At 41.4% G+C, this 24,540-nt stretch overlaps 1 protein-coding gene across 1 annotated transcript; it reads right to left on the bottom strand.

The window, feature by feature from the left end:
• Nucleotides 1-1,713: 1,713 nt before the first annotated feature.
• bmp16 (bone morphogenetic protein 16) lies at nucleotides 1,714-24,256 on the bottom strand. Its single transcript, XM_034169230.1, has 4 exons — nucleotides 24,219-24,256; nucleotides 20,641-20,712; nucleotides 6,290-6,654; nucleotides 1,714-5,700 (listed from the first exon to the last, which is right to left on the bottom strand). Exons 1-4 carry the CDS (start codon nucleotides 24,239-24,241, stop codon nucleotides 4,625-4,627), a joined length of 1,536 nt encoding a protein of 511 aa, XP_034025121.1. The 5' UTR covers nucleotides 24,242-24,256; the 3' UTR covers nucleotides 1,714-4,624.
• Between the last annotated feature and the right edge of the window lie 284 nt (nucleotides 24,257-24,540).

Below are 24,540 nucleotides of genomic sequence, written 5' to 3' on the forward strand. Positions count from 1 at the left end.
AGGTGAGCATTCCACCTGGTCCTTATATCTTAACCTCTTTCCTCAGTTCATCCTCAAGACTGTTTCAGGATACTGCAGCCCTTATTTTCACCGCCAGGAGGCGGGCCATCTCTCCATTCTGCAGGCACCCCAAGCGCAGCATCATTTATGTTATTTTTACCAATAAATATCTTTTCTTTTGTACTCATTCCCATGTCCTGCTCCCTAGCATTTAGGTCCATTGCCTGAAACGGTCCGGTTCCGTCCCGGACGTCTAACAATAACAGCTTCTGTTACAAGCAACATTGACCTCCAGGGGACACGGTTCCCATGCAGTTTGATATGCCTCTCTGTCTTTATTTCATTTTGCATGTTAAAAGATTCCAAAATAACCCAAAATTATTGGGGGAATACAGCATCATCAAGTTTCACCTCAGAGCAGCCAACGATTTTGCCTTTTTGACTTTGCTTGCCAAAATTATCGGAATCTGTGTAAGCTAACTGTGTATTTTGGCCCCCCCAAAAAATCTATATAATAAGCAAGTGGCCTCTTTATGAGTGCATGTGTGTGTGTGTGTGTGTGTATGTGGGGGGGGGGGGGCTTCAGTCACGCAGAAACCGGGGAGAGCTGACATTTGCCATTTGGTATGCTTATGTACTTTAGGTCAAGGATGAACGCCGCGAAAACAGAAAGTTGATAGGACAAATATTTTTGGAGAAATTATCAATTTTAGCTAACCAGTAAACAATGGATGTTGTGCTGCAGTACACCACGGGAGTTCGGGGTTTTAAAGGTTGTCATTGTGGTTCATGTCATCTGGTCTGCTTGAGGTTTCTTCTTCAGAGGGAGTTTTTCCTTACCACTGTTGCTCTGGGGGTTGGTAAGGTTAGACCTTCCTTGTGTGAAGCACCATGAGGCACCTTTGTTGTGATTTGGCACTATATAATTGAAAATAAACTGAATTGAAATTGAGTTTAGATATTGCCTGCGTGGATTTCCTCCCACAGTTAAAAAAAAATGCTTATTTTGTGTCTGCTCCATTCTCTGCCCCTGACCAAGGCAGCGTCTCTACATCTGGAGTTGGTCCCTGGGGACTGGACTGTGGCTGCTCACTGCTCCTAGTGGTAGGATTGTGTCTAACTGTAATTAGGAAGGATTAAATGCAAAGGACACATTTCATATATGTTTGTAAAATAACAGCAGGGGTGGTGGCCAAGTGGTTAATGCATTCGGTTTCAGTGTGGAAGATTCCTAGTTGAAACCCCAGCCAGCGAAAAACGTGTGCCAGTTCAATATGCAGATCCACATTGGATTTGCTGTGGTGACCCAGAATGCAAAAACAAGGGAGCAGCCAAAGGGACTTTACTTTTTATATGTATGTACATTGCAATGACAATAGTGATATATCGTTTTACTTTACTTAATGTATCGTACTTCAGTCAGCCACCAGGGGGCATTAGAGATACTTTGGGTTCAATTATCAGTACTGCTGTTAATCTTTTCTTTTCTCTTTTAACTGTGTGCAGCTGTTTGCATGTGAGACTTTGGAGCTGCTTCCTTAGCTACAGCATCATATATACACAAAACTGTTCAGGTGTGCACTCTGAGGGACGTCTGGTTCCATTTTTTAAAACCTCTTGAACGTGAAACTAAGCCCGCTGTGTCACGACGGATAAAAAGCAATGTAAAACTCTTCGTCGTGAAGGCTGCTGACAGCAAAAACAATGAATTCTTGTTTGCTCAGTTTATTACAGGTATAATGTCAAACATTTTACAAGCAGTTGCTTAAATGTTTCCATTCAGAGAGAAAATGCAACACTGAGAAACGACTAAGCTGAAAACACTTGCACAGCCCCTGTGAAAAAGGCACTGAAGTCCCACTTTTAAAAGCTTTAAAAATTTTTTTTTTTTTTTACATGCAAAGGCAGCTAGCAAAGACAGCTAGCAAACACGCCTGATGTTACACACTTCAGTAGCTACAATACATCGTGCTTCCATTTATTAGCTTATGAAGGCAATACCAGTTTACGCTGCTATCGTGTTATTTTTGATAATTAGGTAGGTTGTTGAAGTAACACTGACTGTCAAGTTAATACATGAAACATATGTACAGATTTAAAGCTATCATAACTTACTTGGAAGACAGGCTTTCACTTTGCTGTATGTTGTGTCGAGTGCATATCTTAAATATTTCCAAGATTAAGTACACCATATTGCTGCTGTTTAAATACATAATGTATCATTTAAGTTAGAATCACCATTCAATGCAAATAAAATCACAAGACAACACTGACATGGATTTTCTTCACGTCGGCAAAACGAAATGTACAAAAATCTTGTTGTTTAATGTTCTTTAAATAATAGTAATAGTAGTACATTCAAACAATAGCGTAATAGCTCCTCAGCATTAGCATCAATGTTTTAAATAGCTGGGGTTGTAGAGGTGCTTGTCAGGGACAATCTGTCATTTCAATAACCTCATATGTTCATTTAAACATTACCTTTATATCAAATACTGAAAAAAAAAAAATCCCAACATTATCACATAGTTTGTTGCCATAGTGGTGCCATTGTCATATTACTCACATAACACAAATTAGAGATAATTTCCACCCTCAAAAAGGGGAAAAAAGTGTGAAGTCTTGTAAATCATGACAGAAATTCTAAAAGTTGTAATCTCTTTGAATTTTCCACAAATTTGACAAAATGTACTTCCTGTTGAAATATCGTAGTTATGAAATACCTTTATTTCTGTGATATATCACAAAATTACAGCTATTTTTTTATTTTATTTATTTATTTTTTACTTTTTGGGTATTCTGTGGTAAATATATTTTGGTAAACAAAGTAAAAACCTATAACAAACATTGTTACTGACAACTGACAGCAGATCTTTGTGAGTTTTGCCTTACCTGTCCAGCAGATATCCACCAAAACCTTCAAGTGAAATATGTCAATTTTATTTTGAGTTCTTCCCAGTGGGATCTCTGGTGGCCTATTTTTATTAGTTGTGTCTGTTGCCATCTTTCTGTTTCCATTTTACATCACTTTTGGCAGCTTTGGTCACAACTTAACTTCTCCATGAATCTGACACTACCATATGTTGAGCAGCAGTGCCCTTTGACTCCTGAATGGTATGCTGGGAAACTGAGTTTCAAAATGTGTCATGAGGTCTTGGTTTACCTGTGTGGTTCAAAATTCAAATTACTTCCACAAATGTTTAATTGTTATCATACTGGCAATATAAGATTGTGAATTCTTTATTTGAATATGATGGAACAAAATTACAGAGGTGAAAGAAAGTTATTTTTTATTGTAAAAATTAAATAAATCAAAGGGATTAACCTTTAAAATAATTTAAAAGACAAATACATTTTTGGTAACTTTAGTCATATTAAAACACTGAGTAATCAGGTTTGTTAGTGCTCACCTTTGACATTGCATTTTAGGAGAGAATTCCTGTTTTTAAAAACTATTGAAAAGAAAATGCACAGATATAAATGGGCAATTACAGTCACATTCAAACTGTTTTAATGAACTTTAAAATTGCATAGTGTAGTTATTAACCTGTTTTTGTATTTTATGATTACTTGCAACATATACTGCCAGCGATATTACTACATTTCTAGTGGAACTGTTCACTGTGTGTGACATTTGCAGTAAACTAACTGATCATAGCTAACTTCTAAAGACCAATGCAGGGTTGATATAAACTGCTCATTAAAAAAACAAAAAACAAATAACAAAAAACTAAATGCCAACTTTGTCAAATTTCTTCGGATGTAGTTGAACCACTAACATACTGATGCTTCTAAGGTTGTTTTAATTTGTTGATATTTTGTGTGTCCGATGGACTCCCAGAAAGAAGAACTTCTCAGAAATAAAGGAATCATCAAAGATGTCGAGCATTCAGAATCATGATTGATAACAACATTTTAATATGGCTAGGGCTGTATAAAAGTGAATTTATCCCGTGAGCAAGAGGAGATTTTTTCTGTTTGTCCTTTTTTAAAACAATAACATTCTTGGGTTTTTGTTAATTAACTCTTCATACAATTTTCTAGCCTCTGCTTACATTTTACATGCATGGTAAGAGTACAAAAGCTCAAACTGTATGCTGATGACATCCTACTCTCAACCATCGACTTTGGTCAAACATGGGTTATGCATCCACCCATCAGACCTTCATGTGACAATGAGATGAGTTCAAACACTTAAATATATAGTCAACGTTTGAATTTCAAGCACCAGGTGTCTCAGGAGAGAGCACATAGCGTGTTAGTTAATAGTGTAGATTTTCATAAATGAATTAAAGAGAATAATTAGTATTGTGTCTTTTAAATAATTTCTGGCAGTTTCACTGTGTTGATGCTTGACACTTTCTCCACCTTATATTTTCTCATATGGTGGGCAGATTATGCTTCCTGTATTTCCCTCATGTTCACCATAATCATGACAATTTAGCTGCTATATTCATTTCCAAGTCTTCACCCTCCTATCATGCTACATTTGTCTCTATCGGTCTGTTCGCAGTTAGCTCGGGTCTATAGTCTTTTCTTCCCGTCATTTGCCTTTTATGATCCCGCTTTTTTCTCTGTGATCCATTGGCCCTTCTGGATTTCTATGGGTGCCCTCTCCGGCACACTACCGACAACCACAACCCTCCACTACCATGTCCTGGTAATTCTTGAGCACCACTCGGTCTTGAGGGTCCAGATAGAGCAGGGCAATGGGGCTGAGGGAGGTGGGCACACAGCAGGCTCTGGGCACTGCCCCGTTCACAGAGTTTACTAGAGTTTGCACCATGGCATGGCTAGAAGAGTTCATATGGTCAGCCAGAGGAAAGCGGCATTCTCCAAGGCAGAAGAAAGCATCATAGCCACTAGGTGCAATGATCCATTTATGCCAGCCTACATCATTAAAATCTACATACAGAGGGTGGCGGCGACATCGGGCACGGGAAAGGCGTTTCAGTTTTGCAACGCGACCTCCATTTCTTTTAACTCTTCCTCTTTCACTCCAACCCACTCCTCTCTTATTGCCACCCCAGTTTAGACCCATGTACTCTGTTTTTTTTGCCCTCCCAGAGGCTTGTACTCTATTTCGGCCCTTGCTGCTGCTGCTCCTGGATCTGTCTTTGGTGCCATTTCTTCCTCGAATTCTCTGACCCTTACTAGGGGTCCTCCTACCATGTTTAATTAAAGGCTCTCCATGCCCATCATGGCTGTAAGTCACTAAGAGAGGCCTCTCCTGGGCCCAGCTGTGTTCATCCTGTCCCACAGATCTGCGTACCCTCAGGTGTCCGTCTTTATGTTTTACACCCTCCTTCTTGTATGAATCAGAGGAGAGGTCTTGATATGAGGTGGTACTATTGTCCGCGTTGACCTCCAGGAGGAAGTTGAGGCTGCCTGCCCCATTAAGAGCCTTTTGGAGGAGTTCTGAATTTAGACTAAAAGCTTCCCAGAAACCATTTTCCTTATTATTACTGAGGAAGCCACTGGTGAGTAATCTTGTCTCTAACAGAACTGGTTCAGGGTCCTCATCATTCTCAAATAGGTACAGGTTTAGTCTGTGTGGTCCAGGGTCTAGAGAAGCCCTGGTATTGTGGAGGAGCCGGAGTTCAGCAGAAAGCACTTTCTCATCCTGGGGTATTGAGGATATATTGAAGAAGATGTGCACCTTCTGGCTATCTTCTGGTGTGGGATGGTTTCCAGGTGGTTCTAAAGGAAAAAAGAGAGACAAAGGTAGCAACGTCTTTTTCCCCTCCATTTTCCTGTACTGCAAAAGCCTAGGTCAGAGATGGGCACCTATGAGCCATGAAATGCCAAAACTCTGTGTTTCAGTTGATCACCTCACAGATTACATAAATATCCCTTTATGTTGAGGGCAGTAGTTCCTGGAACAAAAATTATTTGGATATTCATGGGCGATAGTTGGCAGGGGTGGTGGCCAAGTGGTTGGTGCATTTAGATTCAGTGCAAAAGGTTCCCAGTTCAAACCCCTCCGGTTCTGCTACAGTTCTCTATGTAATGTGGGAAGGGCATCTGGTATAAGACTTGTGCCAAATCAACATGCAGATCCACCTTGGATCTGCTGTATCTTACTCATGGGAAACAGTTGCTCATCCCTGGTCTAGGCTTCATTTGTCTGAGAAGATATCCTGATGTATTCATTGGACTTTTACCAAGGCATAAAACTAGACTACTAGAATCTAATATTTCTGTCTGTTATACAATTTTCAAAGGCAATTTTCAAAGTCTACAGTTTGTAGCATCATTGACTGGCATTCTGACGTGCCATTCGCCTTACCAGTGTGGTGAAAGCTGCGTACGGTGTTGGCTTCCTGTATGTGCTGACTAGGGAAGCGAAATGAAAGATCCTCTACTAGATGATACTGCTGTTGGTGGAACTGGTAAAGATCCAGAAGGTACCGGGGCACTTGAACTCCGGGGCGAGGATCAGGCTGTGACTGTAGGCCCAGCCGGCTCAGGAGAAGATTCTGAATAGTCTGTGCCAGACTTGGGTCTAGAACTGCTGGGAGTGGCAAGGATGAAGGCTGGGGAGAAGCCCTGCCATGGTCGATCTTGCTAGAGTCTCCACTCTGGCGACCAGATGAGGACTGAGGTAGCAGCAGGACCATGAGGAGCAGAAGGTTAGCAGGGAACATGGTGGACCTAGACAAAGATATACATGAGAAGAGAAGGATAGACAGAAAGGTAGAAAAGATAAATTAGTTGAGGTCTACTGAATTTGTATGATGATGCACAATTAGCGTCAACGTAAATCACATAACAGAGTAACACTTTGCAAAGAATTTGTTGGGAAATCTGCAAAAGTGATAGCTCCAACAAGTCGATGCTGGACCCTGTATATCATAGTTATGTCTTCTTCCTGCACACACTAGTTTCTCATTATCCTCATGTGGCATGTGTTCAAGAAATTTACTATCTACATATCCATATGAAGTTGTTTTCTTGTTACCTGTAGCTGTAGAGACAGTGTGACTTTGTTTTTTCGCTGATAATTTACGACATGCTTCTGATCCCCGAGGCCCAAACATTTCCTCAGACACCTCAGCCCGAGTAATTAAACAGTGGCTGTCTGTAATTCAAACCTGAGCCTGCATGTGTGAAAGAGATCATCAGGTTTTGTACTGTACACATGGAGCGTGAATCAGAGCATGTGGACTTTAGCTGTTGAGGCCTTTCACACTGACAGGTAGGTATAATCATTTACCTTTTCCAGTCTCTGGAGAACACGTGAAAAGAAATATTCTGACACTTCCACATCTAGAATATAACTTTTTCATGTATAATGATGTCAAACAGGAAATAATTCCATATTCAGGGAGTAATTTGACATAAAAATTACAAACTGTACATTATTATTACGTTATTCCAAATGTATCAGTCGGTTATTCACAACTAGTAAGTAAGTCCCTTCGGCTGCTCCCTTGTTTTGCACTCAGGGTCGCCACAGCAAATTCAAGGTGGATCTGCATGTTGAATTGGCACAGGTTTTTTCGCCAGATGCCCTTCCTGACGCAACTCCGCATTACATGGAGAAATGTGGCAGAGGTGGGATTTGAACCCGGAGCCTTCTGAACTGAAACCAAGCGCATTAACCACTTGGCCACCACCCCCTTCTGTTATTCACAACTGTCAGTTGAAATTCCGTCCTTCCATGTGTCCTTCCGACAATCTTTGAAGGTGAAAGGGTTTCTGAGTTAAAGGATCTGTGCCAGAGCAGCCACCAAAGCACCCCGAAGTGAAGCAGTGAAGCAGGAAAGTGAAGTTATGTGTTTAATAGCTGCATGAATGAATTTCAGTGAGCACTTTGCAGTAGTGTGAACCCACTTATGTAAAGCATGTCTGAATAGTGCACCATTATAAATGCCAGAAAAGCACTACGCCGGTTTTAGACCAGGTTTTTGTTGCTTTATGAAAACTGCAAACAGTAAATATTGTTGGAGAGGAAATGGCGTCTCACTAATTTAGAAGATCTTCACTTAGCCTGGAAAAAGAGTTTGTTGCTCTATAAGAAAGCCCTTCGTGAAGCTAGGACATCTTTCTACTCATCACTAATTGAAGAAAATAAGAACAACCCCAGGTTTCTTTTCAGCACTGTAGCCAGGCTGACAAAGAGTCAGAGCTCTATTGAGCTGAGTATTCCATTAACTTTAACTAGTAATGACTTCATGACTTTCTTTGCTAACAAAATTTTGACTATTAGAGAAAAAATTACTCATAACCATCCCAAAGATGTATCGTTATCTTTGGCTGCTTTCAGTGATGCCGGTATTTGGTTAGACTCTTTCTCTCCGATTGTTCTGTCTGAGTTATTTTCATTAGTTACTTCATCCAAACCATCAACATGCTTATTAGACCCCATTCCTGCCAGGCTGCTCAAGGAAGTCCTACCATTATTTAATGCTTCAATCTTAAATATGATCAATCTATCTTTGTTAGTTGGTTATGTAGCACAGGCCTTTAAGGTGGCAGTAATTAAACCATTACTTAAAAAGCCATCACTTGACCCAGCTATCTTAGCTAATTATAGGCCAATCTCCAACCTTCCTTTTCTCTCAAAGATTCTTGAGAGGGTAGTTGTAAAACAGCTAACTGATCACCTGCAGAGGAATGGTCTATTTGAAGAGTTTCAGTCAGGTTTTAGAATTCATCATAGTACAGAAACAGCATTAGTGAAGGTTACAAATGATCTTCTTATGGCTTCGGACAGTGGACTTATCTCTGTGCTTGTTCTGTTGGACCTCAGTGCTGCTTTTGATACTGTTGACCATAAAATTTTATTACAGAGATTAGAGCATGTCATAGGTATTAAAGGCATTGCGCTGCGGTGGTTTGAATCATATTTGTCTAATAGATTACAGTTTGTTCATGTAAATGGGGAATCTTCTTCACAGACTAAAGTTAATTATGGAGTTCCACAAGGTTCTGTGCTAGGACCAATTTTATTCACTTTATACATGCTTCCCTTGGGCAGTATTATTAGACGGTATTGCTTAAATTTTCATTGTTACGCAGATGATACCCAGCTTTATCTATCCATGAAGCCAGAGGATACGCACCAATTAGCTAAACTGCAGGATTGTCTTACAGACATAAAGACATGGATGACCTCTAATTTCCTGCTTTTAAACTCAGATAAAACTGAAGTTATTGTACTTGGCCCCACAAATCTTAGAAGCATGGTGTCTAACCAGATCGTTACTCTGGATGGCATTTCCCTGATCTCTAGTAATACTGTGAGAAATCTTGGAGTTATTTTTGATCAGGATATGTCATTCAAAGCGCATATTAAACAAATATGTAGGACTGCCTTTTTGCATTTACGCAATATCTCTAAAATCAGAAAGGTCTTGTCTCAGAGTGATGCTGAAAAACTAATTCATGCATTTGTTTCCTCTAGGCTGGACTATTGTAATTCATTATTATCAGGTTGTCCTAAAAGTTCCCTAAAAAGCCTTCAGTTGGTTCAGAATGCTGCAGCTAGAGTACTGACGGGGACTAGCAGGAGAGAGCATATCTCACCCGTGTTGGCCTCCCTTCATTGGCTTCCTGTTAATGCTAGAATAGAATTTAAAATTCTTCTTCTTACTTATAAGGTTTTGAATAATCAGGTCCCATCTTATCTTAGGGACCTCATAGTACCATATTACCCCATTAGAGCGCTTCACTCTCAGACTGCGGGCTTACTTGTAGTTCCTAGGGTTTGTAAGAGTAGAATGGGAGGCAGAGCCTTCAGCTTTCAGGCTCCTCTCCTGTGGAACCAGCTCCCAATTCAGATCAGGGAGACAGATACCCTCTCTACTTTTAAGATTAGGCTTAAAACTTTCCTTTTCGCTAAGGCTTATAGTTAGGGCTGGATCGGGTGACCCTGGACCATCCCTTGGTTATGTTGCTTTAGACGTAGACTGTGTTTCATAATTATTGTATGGCCTTGCCTTGCAATGTGGAGCGCCTTGGGGCAACTGTTTGTTGTGATTTGGCGCTATACAAGAAAAAAGTTGATTGATTGATTGAAATATATTTGCAAATGGACAAAAGGGTGGAAGATAGGGCCCAAATAGTGTAGTCTCAAAACCAATTAATTAATAAAATAAAATAAAAATTAAATTAAAAAATACAATTGGAAAATTAAAAACAATTTTTTTTTTTTTTTAAGTGATAGTCACCTTACAAACCACCCAGCCCATTGCTGTTGTACATACAGACACATTCAATGTCTGGCATGAAGGTATATACTTTGAGTCCTCTGCAAACACAGCCACTGCAGACGAGTAGTAGTCCTAGACTTCTTGTAGTGGTGTCACAGTTCTGATTTCTAGAACCCCCCCCCCCCATCTGATCCCACCCCTGCTCGACTTTACTCCATGTTAATGTTGCAGTTATTTAGATAAAATTATTTTGCATTTTGTTTGAAGAAAAGCTGTGACTGAAATTCCTTCCTATTTCTGACTGAAACTCTCTGGAACAAAAGTAGGTCAGTGTGTGAAATTCTTATCTGACGGTTTTCAGTGTGAGAACACGACGGCAGACAGGGGTCACGGCCCCGTCAATGTGACCTGAACTAACACCCTGCACCTCTGCAGTGCAGGGTGTTAATTACAGAGCCAGTAATTACAAACCAGCAGAAGAAATGATGTCGAAATCAAGGCTGAAACAAATATAACAGATGGGCTGTTGCTGTCCTGCATGACTGAAGAAACAAAATATCACTGTTTTCACAATAAGGTGCATCTGAGTTGCCATATATCACTCAAACAAGCAGTAAAGTGTGCAGTCATCGCTTTCAGTGCCCCAGCTCGGTCATAATCTCTCTCCTCTATCTCTTTATCTCGTCTAGCTGAGGGACAGGGAATCGATTAAGGCCTCAGCAGCGAGATAACAGCGTCGTTTATTGCTACGTGAACACATAATGACACTGTAATGACTGCTAATCTTACCACACTGTCAGAAAAGAGCTTAGAAGAAATAAACAGGGCTCAGGTGTTAAAGTGTGTGGACCTGACTTGTTGCGTGTGTGTGTGTGTGTGTGTGTGTGTGTGTGTGTGTGTGTGTGTGTGTGTGTGTGTGTGTGTGTGTGTGTGTGTGTGTGTGTGTGTGTGTTTACATGTATTTGTGTATATACGTGATGCCAGTTTCATGCTGACAAAGGGCGTGCCCGGGAAAGTAAGCGTGGGACTGTTACTCTGTACCCATTAAATTCTCCCAGCCCCACCCAGGCCTGTTTCACCTGAGGGCAGATTACAGATTAGACATGAGAGTGGACAGCCTGTCCCACAACACCAACGCTTGTAAATCACATTCAGGGCACTTCTCACCTGTACTTTCCTCAGTGACCAGACTCACCCACCCAGATGACTATGAGGTTCAAAGGTTCAGTCATCAACTGGGTGTGTTGCAACTCTGTGTGAAGTACAGCAACCTTCACTCCTAACTTCATACACTGTTTCTGAGCAATTTCTCTCAGAACGTCGTTTGACGTGCTTACAGCTCCTGTGTTGCCTGTGGATGTCTGATCCATCCATCCATCCATCCATCCATCCATCCATCCATCCATCCATCCATCCATCCATCCATCCATCCATCCATCCATCCATCCATCCATCCAGCCAGCCAGCCAGCCAGCCAGCCAGCCAGCCAGCCATCCAGTCAGCCAACCGCCCAACCAATGTCCGTCCATCCATCCATCATCCATCCATCCGTCCGTCCGTCCATCCAGCCAGCCAGTGGCCATCCAGCAATCTGCCACAGCATATCTGGGTCCATATTGTTATAACTGTGGGTTAAAGGGGTCATATTCTGCATATGGCCCCTTTCCAGTAGTGTGAACCGACAGGGCCTGTGCACATGGTTGAGGTTTCATGTTAAACATTCTTAAAGTCTCTCAATATGGACCCCACTCTCCTGCCTTTGTGGTCTAATCAAGATTTTGTTGTGAGGCTGCTCATTGAAACTGCTTACTGAGAGGTGGACCACCTCTCAGGCTCCTGCATGCTCCGTGCGACAAATTCATTCAGTCTATTGGAGACAATGTTCAGTTGACTGCTTTCCAAAGGCAGACGGTGTGTGATGATCACCAGCTCTGCCACTTAAAAACTTTAAAATGTTGTTTTGTTTTTGGTGGCCTGAAGCTGATATCACATGGGACGACCCAAAAGGATATGACACATCGTGTCAAGACCAGGACAGATCGTGTCTGTTCATGTTGGGAACTTTCGCTGCGTGCACAGAGATCATGACAATGTGCAGCTAAATACAAGACAATGATCCAGTTTTTAAGAGTAATAAAGAAATGGCCACAGTTACTGTTAATGGTTGTGGTCACATTTTCTTAGTGCACCATCCCAAGAGGCTTCAGTCATTCATAATCAGCGTAAACTTGAGGCCCATTGGTGCATATGCTTATCCTTGAATTCCGTATCATTAAGGATTTGGGAGTCCATGATTCCCTCTGGTTGAGATGCCAGTCCATTGTAGGTTACTTCCCCAACCAAGACCAGTACCTATTAACAGATGTGTGGACTGGGACAACGCAGTTGAAGTATCTTATCAAGGACACAGACAGTCGTGTGACCTGGAGTTGAACCCTGGTTTGCATATTGGTTGCCCAACTCTTATTCCACTGGTTTGACTGTAGATTTCTAGACATCCAGATGATCGACATTATGAACAATTGTGCCCAAGTTGGAAAAGGGTATATACCAAGCTACAAGAACCTCATCGTAAAGTCTACCTCTCCTGTGTGAAAAAATATGAGCTTCACTGACATGACATGATGAATCTAGGATGTTGTACATTCACAGAATTCCTTGACTGAGAGTTTTCACATATTTGTGTATTTACACTATTCTTTTTCTATGTTTGTAAATATGTATGTTGGCAAATATACATGAGTATGTGAGTACAAATATTTTTATTTTTTTGATGTATGTAGGAATTCCTGACTGTCTGCATGAAGACAGGATTGAACATTTTAATTTGAGATGATCAGTGGGGAAGGGGTAGGATTACATCAACTTATGCTTCTTCCTACTTCTTTTCCAATATGTTGAGTTGGTATGTTGGGGTTTCTTTTTTTTAACTGTGTACCATCACATGTTCCAAATAAAGTCTTCATTCATTACAAAATGCCTTGTCATCCAGGTCAAAAAAGACTTGTTTTTACTGACACCTACTGAACAGTATATTCTCCAGCAGATTTCATGTCAAATATCTCAGATGCTCCTCTCACCAATCCAATCCTTCATTTCCTAATGTGGGATTCCAGTGCCTTTCCAGGTCAGAAGGAATATGCAATTTACTATGTCCCGTGTTACCTTGGTCTACTCCCAACTGGACATACTCAGAAACGCTCCATGGGGAGGTATCTAGATGGCATCTGAATCAGATGTCCAAAGGGTTTCTGTGTAGGCTCTCAGTTGTCCAGGTGGTTTCCATAGTAGAGAAGCTTGAATCTTCGACTGGACTGGGTTGCTTGACGCAAGGACGTTTTAGGTGTACTAACTAGAGCACAATAGTTGCTAATTAGAGCTATTGTTTAGTCACTAGCCTATAGCAGTCTGCCTCTCAGTAGGAGGGGTCTGGTTAGGTTTAAAACTCCAGCTTTTGTTGTCTTCTGTTTTATTCTTCTCTACAAGAGTCAGACAGAAGTCAGACCACCAGAGCAAGAATTTTAGCTGAGGAAGCTTCTGTGATTTGAAGCGAAACGTCCTCGCGTCAAGCAACCCAGTCCAGTCGAAGATTCAAGCTTCTCTACTATGTCCAAAGGGTGTTGGTGGTTCTGAGGTTCTTCTGGAAGTCTATGCTCCTCACCCCATCTTGAAGAGTCAGTACAGCTGCTCACGAAGCAAAACTCATTGTGGCCACTTATATGATGTCTTTATTATTTCAGTTTAGGAACACAGGTGAGCTTTGGGACATAAGGTGGCTTGAAAATGGGAAGTTTCATCTCACCATCAGTACTTTGACTGCTCAGGTTGTCTGTCAAGCTCACGCAATCTTTTTCTGTCACTTATGAAAAGCTCCAAAGATGTTTATCTTCTTCATTCTGGGCACAGATCTACTCTAAGACCAAAGAGAGCAAGCCACCTCCTCAAATTTGCAGATCCTGATGATCATCTTAACCACTTCCCCACACTGCTCCACGCTGCCCCGCTGTACACTTTTTGAAGAAGCCATCACAATTGCGTCATGTACAAAATACAGTGACACAATCCTGAGAACATAATGGACAAGATTATGTCATTTAAAAAGTAAGCTGATGTGTCTGCTATGTCTGGATCTATATACAAGGAACTTAACAGAGCAAAGATGATCCAGCGTGGATCTTCATGTGCATCCCACTGTGATTCTGCTAATTCCTGACATTTTGATGATTCCAGCCCTTCAGATCCTCCCTCTCACTATGATTCCCTCCAACCCGACCTCACTGTGGACTAATCACGATATTAGAGCTGTGAGGGATACCATGAGAAGAAAGTTTTGAGATCTCAGCAACAGTGATGTGCATTTTTGCTTCAGCATAAAAGACTGATCTGACCTCAGCAAACAGGCGCTTTGACACGTTGAGCGTACCACTGCCAGTGGACTGGGTGGAATTCTCAACTTGCTGATTAAAAGGTCTGACTGAGGATGTCCGTTTCTAGCTTTTTCGTTTATCTTCTTCTCTCGCCTTTTTTTAATCTGTTAATTTCGAACCATGCTCCCTTTTCCCTCTTTCCCTCTTCCTCTCTGTGTGCTGAACTTTGTCCTTTGGCTTTGTCCACCCACTTACCACACAGTATCACACTCTTATCTATTTTCTCTTTACCATCGTCCTCTTGTATCCATTTTGAACCGTCTTATTCTCATCCATGAATTCATTTTTTTTCTTTCTGTCCCTCCCGCTCACGTTGGTCTTGTTCCTCGGCATTAAATGAATGGTGTTTTTGCGGAAGAGTGTTGTCAGGCCAGAGGGCTGAAGTGTCACCGCAGCCGGCTGATTTATCCGCGGCTGATGTCTTCATGTTACGCCTGGTCCCTCGACTTTCCCTTCCTGTTGTTCTTCCCGTGTTTCTTTTCCCAAATTCCTCCTCTCACTCTCCCTGATTTCTGCCTTCAGCTCTATTTTTTCAACGCTGTGTGTCTTTAGAACCCGATATGAGCATGCCGCAGGGTTCATTTCTCTTGAGCGCGCTCAAATACACCAAAATATGTCATGTCAGGCGGTCTCATGAGGCTGCATGTGATGTACAGCGCGCTCACCCGCACCTGAGAACACTTCAGAGGATACACGTGTATTCTTTACAGCTGTTTTTCCACATGCGCCCTCAAACTGTACCCAATAAAACAAGCACACACTTGTGTAATTGACTGTGAGGTCACAACTGTGCAATATTCCCCGCGCTTAACGACTCATTAATGCACAACGTTAAGCCGTGAAGTTAACATAGAAGGGGACAAGGTGAAAAATGTACCAAACATTTCCAAGTGGCGTTGCGGTTCTGCGCAAAAGATGAAATCATAAGAACAATATTCCAGGTTGAGTGCTGCATGGTTTTACTGCACTCTATTAGCACAACTCTAATTCATCCCAGCTGTTCTGATTAACAGGCTAATGACCCAGATGTCAAGCGTCCCCTTCTGTAATGCACGCAAACACACACATGCATGATGTGAATGGGACGGAGTGTCAACACTCCTCATGCTTAAAGCCCGGTTGAGTGAATGCTAGCACGTACACAGAAACATTGCCAAGACGTGTAACTGTGAGGAAGTCGTGTTGCAAATGTCTGAGCGGAGCTGGAAGCAGATTATACGTGCTGGGTTGGTTTACCCAATCCAGTCTCACAAGATTTTTTTCATGCTCCCATCACGCAATGAGTCACATTTTTGTGATGGGTTTTAAAAAAAAAAAAGTCTTATTATTACTAACCCTTACCCTAACGCTAACCATAACCTAACCCTCGATATGGTAGGGTTTAGCGGATGTTCAGATGTGGAATAGGCAGTGCATCCCCCCATCTGAAGAACAACAAATAGGCAAAGGAAAAGAAGTCGGTGCATCTCAGTGTGTCTGGTTTGAAAGCCAACTGGATTATCAATTATAAATAATCAATAATTAAATTTGCAGAGGAGGACAGTCTGTGAAGTAAAAGCTGAACTGTCATTGTAAAGATTGGAGTTCAAGTCCAGGTACATCCACGTGAGGCTACCTGTTTGTGTCCATCCTCATCATCCCACTCCACCCAGGGGTAAGTGGGTGCTGGCCTGGACACCAAATGAGGTTTTTCCCAGTGCAACTTACTCTTCCTAATGCAATTTCATATCCTGTTTATCTTTCATTTAATTTCTTTAATCTGTAATGTTTCCTTTTAACTTTTTCATATATACTCTACATAGCTTTTCAGACTTTAATACCTGTTTTTTTGTTGTTGTTGTTGTTGTATCATTTGTATTCCATCTTTTTGGATTATGCTGCTGTGCTCTATCAATCAATCAATTTTTTTATATAGCGCTAAATCACAACAAACAGTTGCCCCAAGGCGCCCCACATTGTAAGGCAAGGCCATACAATAATTATGTAAAACCCCAACGGTCAAAACGACCCCCTGTGAGCAAGCACTTGGCTACAGTGGGAAGGAAAAACTCCCTTTTAACAGGAAGAAACCTCCAGCAGAACCAGGCTCAGGGAGGGGCAGTCTTCTGCTGGGACTGGTTGGGGCTGAGGGAGAGAACCAGGAAAAAGACATGCTGTGGAGGGGAGCAGAGATCGATCACTAATGATTAAATGCAGAGTGGTGCATACAGAGCAAAAAGAGAAAGAAACAGTGCATCATGGGAACCCCCCAGCAGTCTACGTCTATAGCAGCATAACTAAGGGATGGTTCAGGGTCACCTGATCCAGCCCTAACTATAAGCTTTAGCAAAAAGGAAAGTTTTAAGCCTAATCTTAAAAGTAGAGAGGGTGTCTGTCTCCCTGATCTGAATTGGGAGCTGGTTCCACAGGAGAGGAGCCTGAAAGCTGAAGGCTCTGCCTCCCATTCTACTCTTACAAACCCTAGGAACTACAAGTAAGCCTGCAGTCTGAGAGCGAAGCGCTCTATTGGGGTGATATGGTACTATGAGGTCCCTAAGATAAGATGGGACCTGATTATTCAAAACCTTATAAGTAAGAAGAAGAATTTTAAATTCTATTATAGAATTAACAGGAAGCCAATGAAGAGAGGCCAATATGGATGAGATATGCTCTCTCGTTCTAGTCCCCGTCAGTACTCTAGCTGCAGCATTTTGAATTAACTGAAGGCTTTTTAGGGAACTTTTAGGACAACCTGATAATAATGAATTACAATAGTCCAGCCTAGAGGAAATAAATGCATGAATTAGTTTTTCAGCATCACTCTGAGACAAGACCTTTCTGATTTTAGAGATATTGCGTAAATGCAAAAAAGCAGTCCTACATATTTGTTTAATATGCGCTTTGAATGACATATCCTGATCAAAAATGACTCCAAGATTTCTCACAGTATTACTAGAGGTCAGGGTAATGCCATCCAGAGTAAGGATCTGGTTAGACACCATGTTTCTAAGATTTGTGGGGCCAAGTACAATAACTTCAGTTATGTCTTTATGTCTGTAAGACAATCCTGCAGTTTAGCTAATTGGTGTGTGTCCTCTGGCTTCATGGATAGATAAAGCTGGGTATCATCTGCGTAACAATGAAAATTTAAGCAATACCGTCTAATAATACTGCCTAAGGGAAGCATGTATAAAGTGAATAAAATTGGTCCTAGCACAGAACCTTGTGGAACTCCATAATTAACTTTAGTCTGTGAAGAAGATTCCCCATTTACATGAACAAATTGTAATCTATTAGACAAATATGATTCAAACCACCGCAGCGCAGTGCCTTTAATACCTATGGCATGCTCTAATCTCTGTAATAAAATTTTATGGTCAACAGTATCAAAAGCAGCACTGAGGTCTAACAGAACAAGCACAGAGATGAGTCCACTGTCCGAGGCCATAAGAAGATCATTTGTAACCTTCACTAATGCTGTTTCTGTACTATGATGAATTCTAAAACCTGACTGAAACTCTTCAAATAGACCATTCCTCTGCAGATGATCAGTTAGCTGTTTTACAACTACCCTTTCAAGAATTTTTGAGAGAAAAGGAAGTGACTTTCCCCACTGTGGGATCAATAAAGACTTGGCTTATATTATCATTGAATTTTACTGCTGTCCTTGTTATTATTTATTTATTTTTGTTAGCGTTATCAAAGATGCCCATTGATGTTCCATTGCTTGTTCAGTGGCAAAGAGGCTTTTGTCCAAATAAACATGGTGTTGAGTACATAGGGGACTCCAGAGGGTGGTCTTTGGTAGCTCCGGCCACCCCTAGAATCTGACTGGCCACCCCCTTAATGTAAACTGTTATTGGCTTCCTGCCCCATGAGAGGCGGAGCCTGGAATGAACTCTGAAGAGAAACATGTTAATTATATATGTGTAAACGTGCCATCGTGATTGGGTCATTTTGGTTATCTAGGTTGGATATCACAGCTCTTCTTAGAAAAAGGCTGATTTTTTTTTTTTAGTCACTCTGATGGCAACTTTTTAATTATCAGTCTTCAACTTTTTGGTTTGGTTTTATTTTTAACAAGTAAGCTAATGTCCTGCAAAAGTGAATGAGGTTGGTTGTGCACATTATACAAAGTCTCTGTTTACAGTTTACCTCAAATACATGGTGTTGTTCGGTTAAAGTTTTGTTTTCTAATAATTCAAGATCATTTAGTTACACAAATGTAACATCTTTGCTTTTAATTATACTAATGTGGAACCTGTTTAAAAAAATTCAAGTCAATGTTTCAGTTATTTGAATATGTGATAATGGGTATATGTGTGTGTTTATTCTTCATGCCACTCCTCCAAAACTCAGTGCCCCACCTCCACCCCAGTGCCACCCCAGTGAAGTAAGACTGGACACGCCTCTGCTTCAGTAAATCCAAGACTATCTGCTGTAGCCTTTGTCATAATCATCTCCACAGTTTTATGAGTCAAAATACAAGTTTGCATGCACTTGAAAGATAGTGTGGGCGAGAAGACATCAGCAAGTGTCTACTTGACACTTGCTGATGTTGCTTGAAGTTGTCCATCCAGCAGACAACAAAATGTAGTTCAAACAGGGCTGTGGACAAACTGTACCTGCTGCTGTTTGCCGACAGCTCGCAGTTCATCAACCCTACAAGCACAGTAGGTCAGACCTCCTGCTTCCAAATTCAACTCCTCCTGGAGGAATTCCAAAAGGTTCTCAGGCCAGATGAGATCCACAGTCGACCCACCTTTTTCTGGGTCTTTCCCCGGGTTTCCTCCCAGTTGGTCCTGCCAAGTAATCCTCAAAACAGGTAGCAACAAGTCATCTGAACTACCTTCCTACCTCAAAGTACTTACTTACTTATCCTTTCTCTGTGGTGGTGCACAAGGTCATCAAATGATTCCACCCCCCCCCCCCCCCCCCCCCCCCCCCCCCACACACACACACACAGACTAGTTGGACCTTGTTGTCTCAGCTTTCCACTAGGAGATTGATGTCTTTTTGCAGTTCTTTCTTCGCAGATTTGCTTCATGTGTTATTTGGTCTTCCTCAAGGTTTCTTGATGGAATTCTTAACACTTTGAAACCAACTCATTTTGGACTTTAGTTCTGTGGTCATACAGTTGGTTGTGATCATTTCTGCAAGGTTCTTACAAAGAAAATGTATTTGGTCAGATGAAGGCGAAGGTTTGCAGAAACAACCCACAGAGTGTTGTGACTGAAGAATCAAGATGAAGTTCAAAGACCACCTTTAGAAGACCAGCAATGACATATGGTGCAGAAGTAAGGACGGACAAAAGAGGAGAAGACGGAAATTGAGAGGAGGTACAGGACCGGGATGTGAACTCACATCCTACATAGAAGTGGAAAAAGATGATGATGAAGACCAAAACAACAAATTCTTCCAAAGCAGCCACGGCAGAAACTGGACAGTGCTCACGTCACATATTGTCGGAGATGTTGCATTTTATGTCACGTCGCATTGCAGAGTGAAGAATCGATGTGAGATGTGAATCCTTGCTGGACACATATGTCACATAAATCCGTGGCTTCCGTCCCTACTGACGAGTTAAGACGAGCCTCAACAGGTCATTGGTTTCATCTCATTCATTTTCAATATTTTTTTCTTCAGGAAGGTCTCATTGTGGTTAACGGGAAACCCGCCTGAGGCGAAACCCTGCAAATGCATCAGTGGAAATATTGACATATCTAAGCGGGGAAACGGCTCACATGGCGCGTCTGACAGCTGGCGGGTTGTGAAATACAGAAGGAAAACACACCTCTGCTTTTCACATTATAGCCGCGGAGCATTCACACTGAGGGCCGATTCATGTGCTGCAGAGAGCCAAGTTGTGTTCTGCTCTTTGAACTCATAATGGCTACATTATTCTTGGACATGTTGCTTACCGGACAAGATTTTGATTGAGTAACACGGTGTGCCGGCGGTGTGTTGCATGCGCACGAATGAGTGTGTGCGTTTTCTCCAGAGTGACTAATGGTTTGAGCAGCGCAGTTCCTGTGGTCTGACAGCCGTGCATGTGACCGTGTGCATGTAGTACTCACATCCAGGTGTGGTAGGATGTATGCAGAGTCCATGGCTTATCCTTCAGCTCCAGTGTTACGATCCCGTGTCTCCTTTGGACAGAATGGACAAAGTGGACGTTTTACCTCTCTGTCTGTGGACTGTCCTGTTTTTTGACCTCGTCTCTAACGTCTGTCCTCTGTCTGTCCTGTGAATGGATGTCAGATCATGCTGCTCTGTCCATGACTTCACCCTGTTCTCTTGTCACATTTGCAAACTTTTAAAAACATCCCCACCTACACTAGCAGGTAACTCCTGTTGTCTGCAGCTCAAGTCTTGGTTCTGCAAAATGAAAAAAAAAGAAAGAAAAAAGCAAAACCATCTCCGTGCACGGAGGCTGTGCACAAGTTGTGTCTGTCTGTCTGAAGATTTAACTGGAAAGAACTCCGTCTTGTTCCTCAACCTCCTCACTACAGTATGTCTGTCTCCCTTCTCCACTTTCTGTTCCTCCCTTTTGTATCGCCTCCCCTTTTCCTCTCTCTCTCTCTCTCTCTCTCTCTCTCTCTCTCTCTCTCTCTCTCTCAATTCCATCCACACCTACTTTTATCAAACTTAACTAAGTGTCCAGCTGGTAAACTCAGTTTAACATTTATTGATTTTCCTGGCCACTTAGATACTTCCAAATAGTGACATCACTCAGACCATCCCTTGTACATTTACAACCTGTTTTCTCTCTCTCTCTCTCTGCCTCTATCACACAAGCACATTTCTTGACATAGTTCAGGAAGGCAACTCAAGTTGCGCTGCTCTGTGTTTGACTGCAACTCAGAGGGAAATCCTTCAAGATTTGCTTGTTCTTTTCCACGTGTTGATGTTCCCTTGAGCAAGATGCTGAACCCCAAATTGATCCGAGTGTGCATGTTAGAACCGTGCATGAATCTCTGTTGTGTGTTGAGCAAAGGTGAAAAAGAAGACTGCAGGCTAAATGACATTCTCTTATCATGCTTCAAGGTCAAATAAAACCCTGGTTTAGAAAACACCATTTTATAACAACCAAGAAACCTACATGGATGATCTAAATCATATATTGATAAAAAAAAAATGATGATAATTTAAAAATTGCGATTGATTAGCATGAATGACTTTATAATGAAGTCATGATGACGCCTTATAAAGCCACAAAACACCAGTACAGACATATGTATATTTACTTATAATTTATATTGTGCAGGTGTGGTGGCCAAGTGGTTAATGCGCTTGGTTTCAGTGCAGAAGGTTCCGGGTTCAAATCCTACCCCTGCCACATTTCTTCATGTAATGTGGAGTTGCGTCAGGAAGGGCATCCGGTGTAAAACCTGTGCCAATTCAACATGCAGATCCACCTTGGATTTGCTGTGGCGACCCCGAGTGCAAACAAGGGAGGAGCCGAAGGGACTTACTTATACATTTATATTGTGGTGTGTAGTGTGTGCAGTGTAAGCATCAGCCCTGTGATGCTTTTCCTTGTTCGTATCTTCTAACCAATTATATCCTTTCCCCAATTCTATTTGCCCACCCTTCTTCACTCCATCTTCCTCTCCACCTTTTCTTCCTTGACCTTCCCACTCAGTGTAACGTCACGGGGATGCTGACTCAGGCCTCGGTCTTAACCTTCTGTTAAACCTTCTTCTTTGTAATCCAATTTTATGCAGGATTTATGTTATAACTTTGATGGTTCTTATGTGGTGCCGGAGCTCTTCTCTTTCTTTGGAGGATAATATGGATGGAGGGTGTTGTGGATAATGTAAAGTCCACTGAGACACATGTTCATTTTCAGTGATATATTAAATAACAAGCAGTGGTGGCCACCAGACTTAGGCCTTGGAAAATAAATAAGCAAGCTCATTTCAAGCTACATGTAACTTCAGCCACACCTGCTCATAATGTCCATCATGCATGTGCTAAGATTATTTCCTGCAACAATGCCAGACATGTCCAGCAGGTGGCAGACAGGCACATGGTATGCTACGGAAGCAACACAAATGTGTTTTTTTTTTTTGTTTTGGTTTTTTTTGCATTGATCTGCTGCAAAGTTAATACAATTTTTTTCCCCCCTAATTATATGGCTTTATAATTGGAAGACATACATGATGACAGCATTTATTATTTTTTGTTTGTTTGTTTTTAGTTATTGTGTTGTCAGTCCAGAGGAAATGCACTCATTCTTTCATTCATGCTCGTTTTTCCTCTGCATAAATGTGTTTATATAACATACTGCACAGACTAACATATTTAACTCTGTGTATCCCCTGGTAATATAAATTTACATCTGGCAGTAAAGCCTTTCACTTTAGAAGTAATTTCCCCAAGAAACAGGTGCATTTTTGTAACAGTGCGTAAATGGCATTTTCTCAAAGAGAAAATGTAAATTTGGACAAGGCCCCATTATTCCTTAAACAGAGCCAATACCTCAAGAAACAAGCTTGACTGCTTTTATATTGTGACTCTGCAAATCCTCTGGAAATAGACATTTGCACCTGACATGAATACTTTTCACTTTAGAACTAATTTATCCAAGTAACAGATCTGCTTTTGTAACAGTGCCTAAATGGTGTTTTCTCAAGGAGAAAATTTCAATTTGGACAAGTCCCCATTATTCCTTTAACACCTGATGAAATAGGCATGACCGCTTTTATATTTTGACTCCGTAAATTCTTTTTTCAATAGAAATTTGCACATGATATTAGTACTTTTCACTCTTGAACTAATGTCTACCAAAGCTCAGTATGGCCAAGGCCTTGATATCCTTTAGATACCTAAGCACACTAAACCTACGCACACTGACCAGACACACGTTTCTGTTCATTTTCATGAACATTATGATGATCCTAAAGTAAATTTAAACCTATTTCAAGCCCAAACTCTAAAAAGAAATCTTAATCACCAAACAACCATTTGGAGGCCCTCTGAATAGAACTCACCATAATGCTCTCACTTTGCAAAAACATCCCCAATTAAAGCAGAAAAGCCAAATTATTCCTCATGAAGGTAGACAAAAGTCAGGTTTTCTATCTTCATGGAGTAGATAATAAAACAGGACTCCTCGATCTATAAAATATTGCATGACATTGGCTGGAAGATGAGAATTAATTACAACAAGGGGAGCCGTAGGTGACTTTCAGTTTAGTCCAGTTCAGTTCACAACAAATAAACAGCAACAATGCAAAATCCATCACTTGCGCTTGCAAACTTCAAAGCATCTCAACGGTGACTTTGTCCAACCTCTGTTGGGAGGCTCTGAGCATGCGCAAAGTAAAGCATCGACAATGGCAGCCACGAAGGTTCCTGCAAAACCTAAAAGCAAACCTCTTTATTGTCCAGGTAAATATACATATAAAAGCCAAGTTTGAAGCCAGTTTTAGCCTTGATGGCATACGAGGAGGCAAATAAACAAACTATCACTCTAAACCAAGTTTTACTTTCATACTGAATCCAAATCTTAGCTTTCAGTCTTACAGAAATACCCTAAATGTCTAAACCTCAAACGTGCCCTCCAAAAACAATCATCATGCACACAGCCTGACTTTGACACACAGAAAGCAGTCTGAATAGTTTCCACTTTCTCCTTTAATGAACTCACCTGCTGCTTTTCATTGGAACCATTTTACTTTTCGGCCGACATGCTCGCAGACAATCTCGTCGTCATTATAAATACACGGCCCGCGGCCAACAGATTCACTTACAATACAAAGGTATGAATGGATGACTCACAACAGCTGCCATGAAGTCACCAGAATTGAGTTTTGTGATTGGATGGAAGTAGATTTTAGGGGAAGGGGGTGGGGGTGTAGGGCAGCCTGTACTTCTCCACTATGGGTTGTAGCAAGGTGCATCCGTCCTTCGAGCAGAGAGCGGGTGGATGGAGAATTTGTATTCATGGAGTGCATCCATGAGAAAACGTC

Source organism: Thalassophryne amazonica, chromosome 4 (assembly GCF_902500255.1).
Source record: "Thalassophryne amazonica chromosome 4, fThaAma1.1, whole genome shotgun sequence".
Classification (NCBI taxonomy): domain Eukaryota; kingdom Metazoa; phylum Chordata; class Actinopteri; order Batrachoidiformes; family Batrachoididae; genus Thalassophryne; species Thalassophryne amazonica.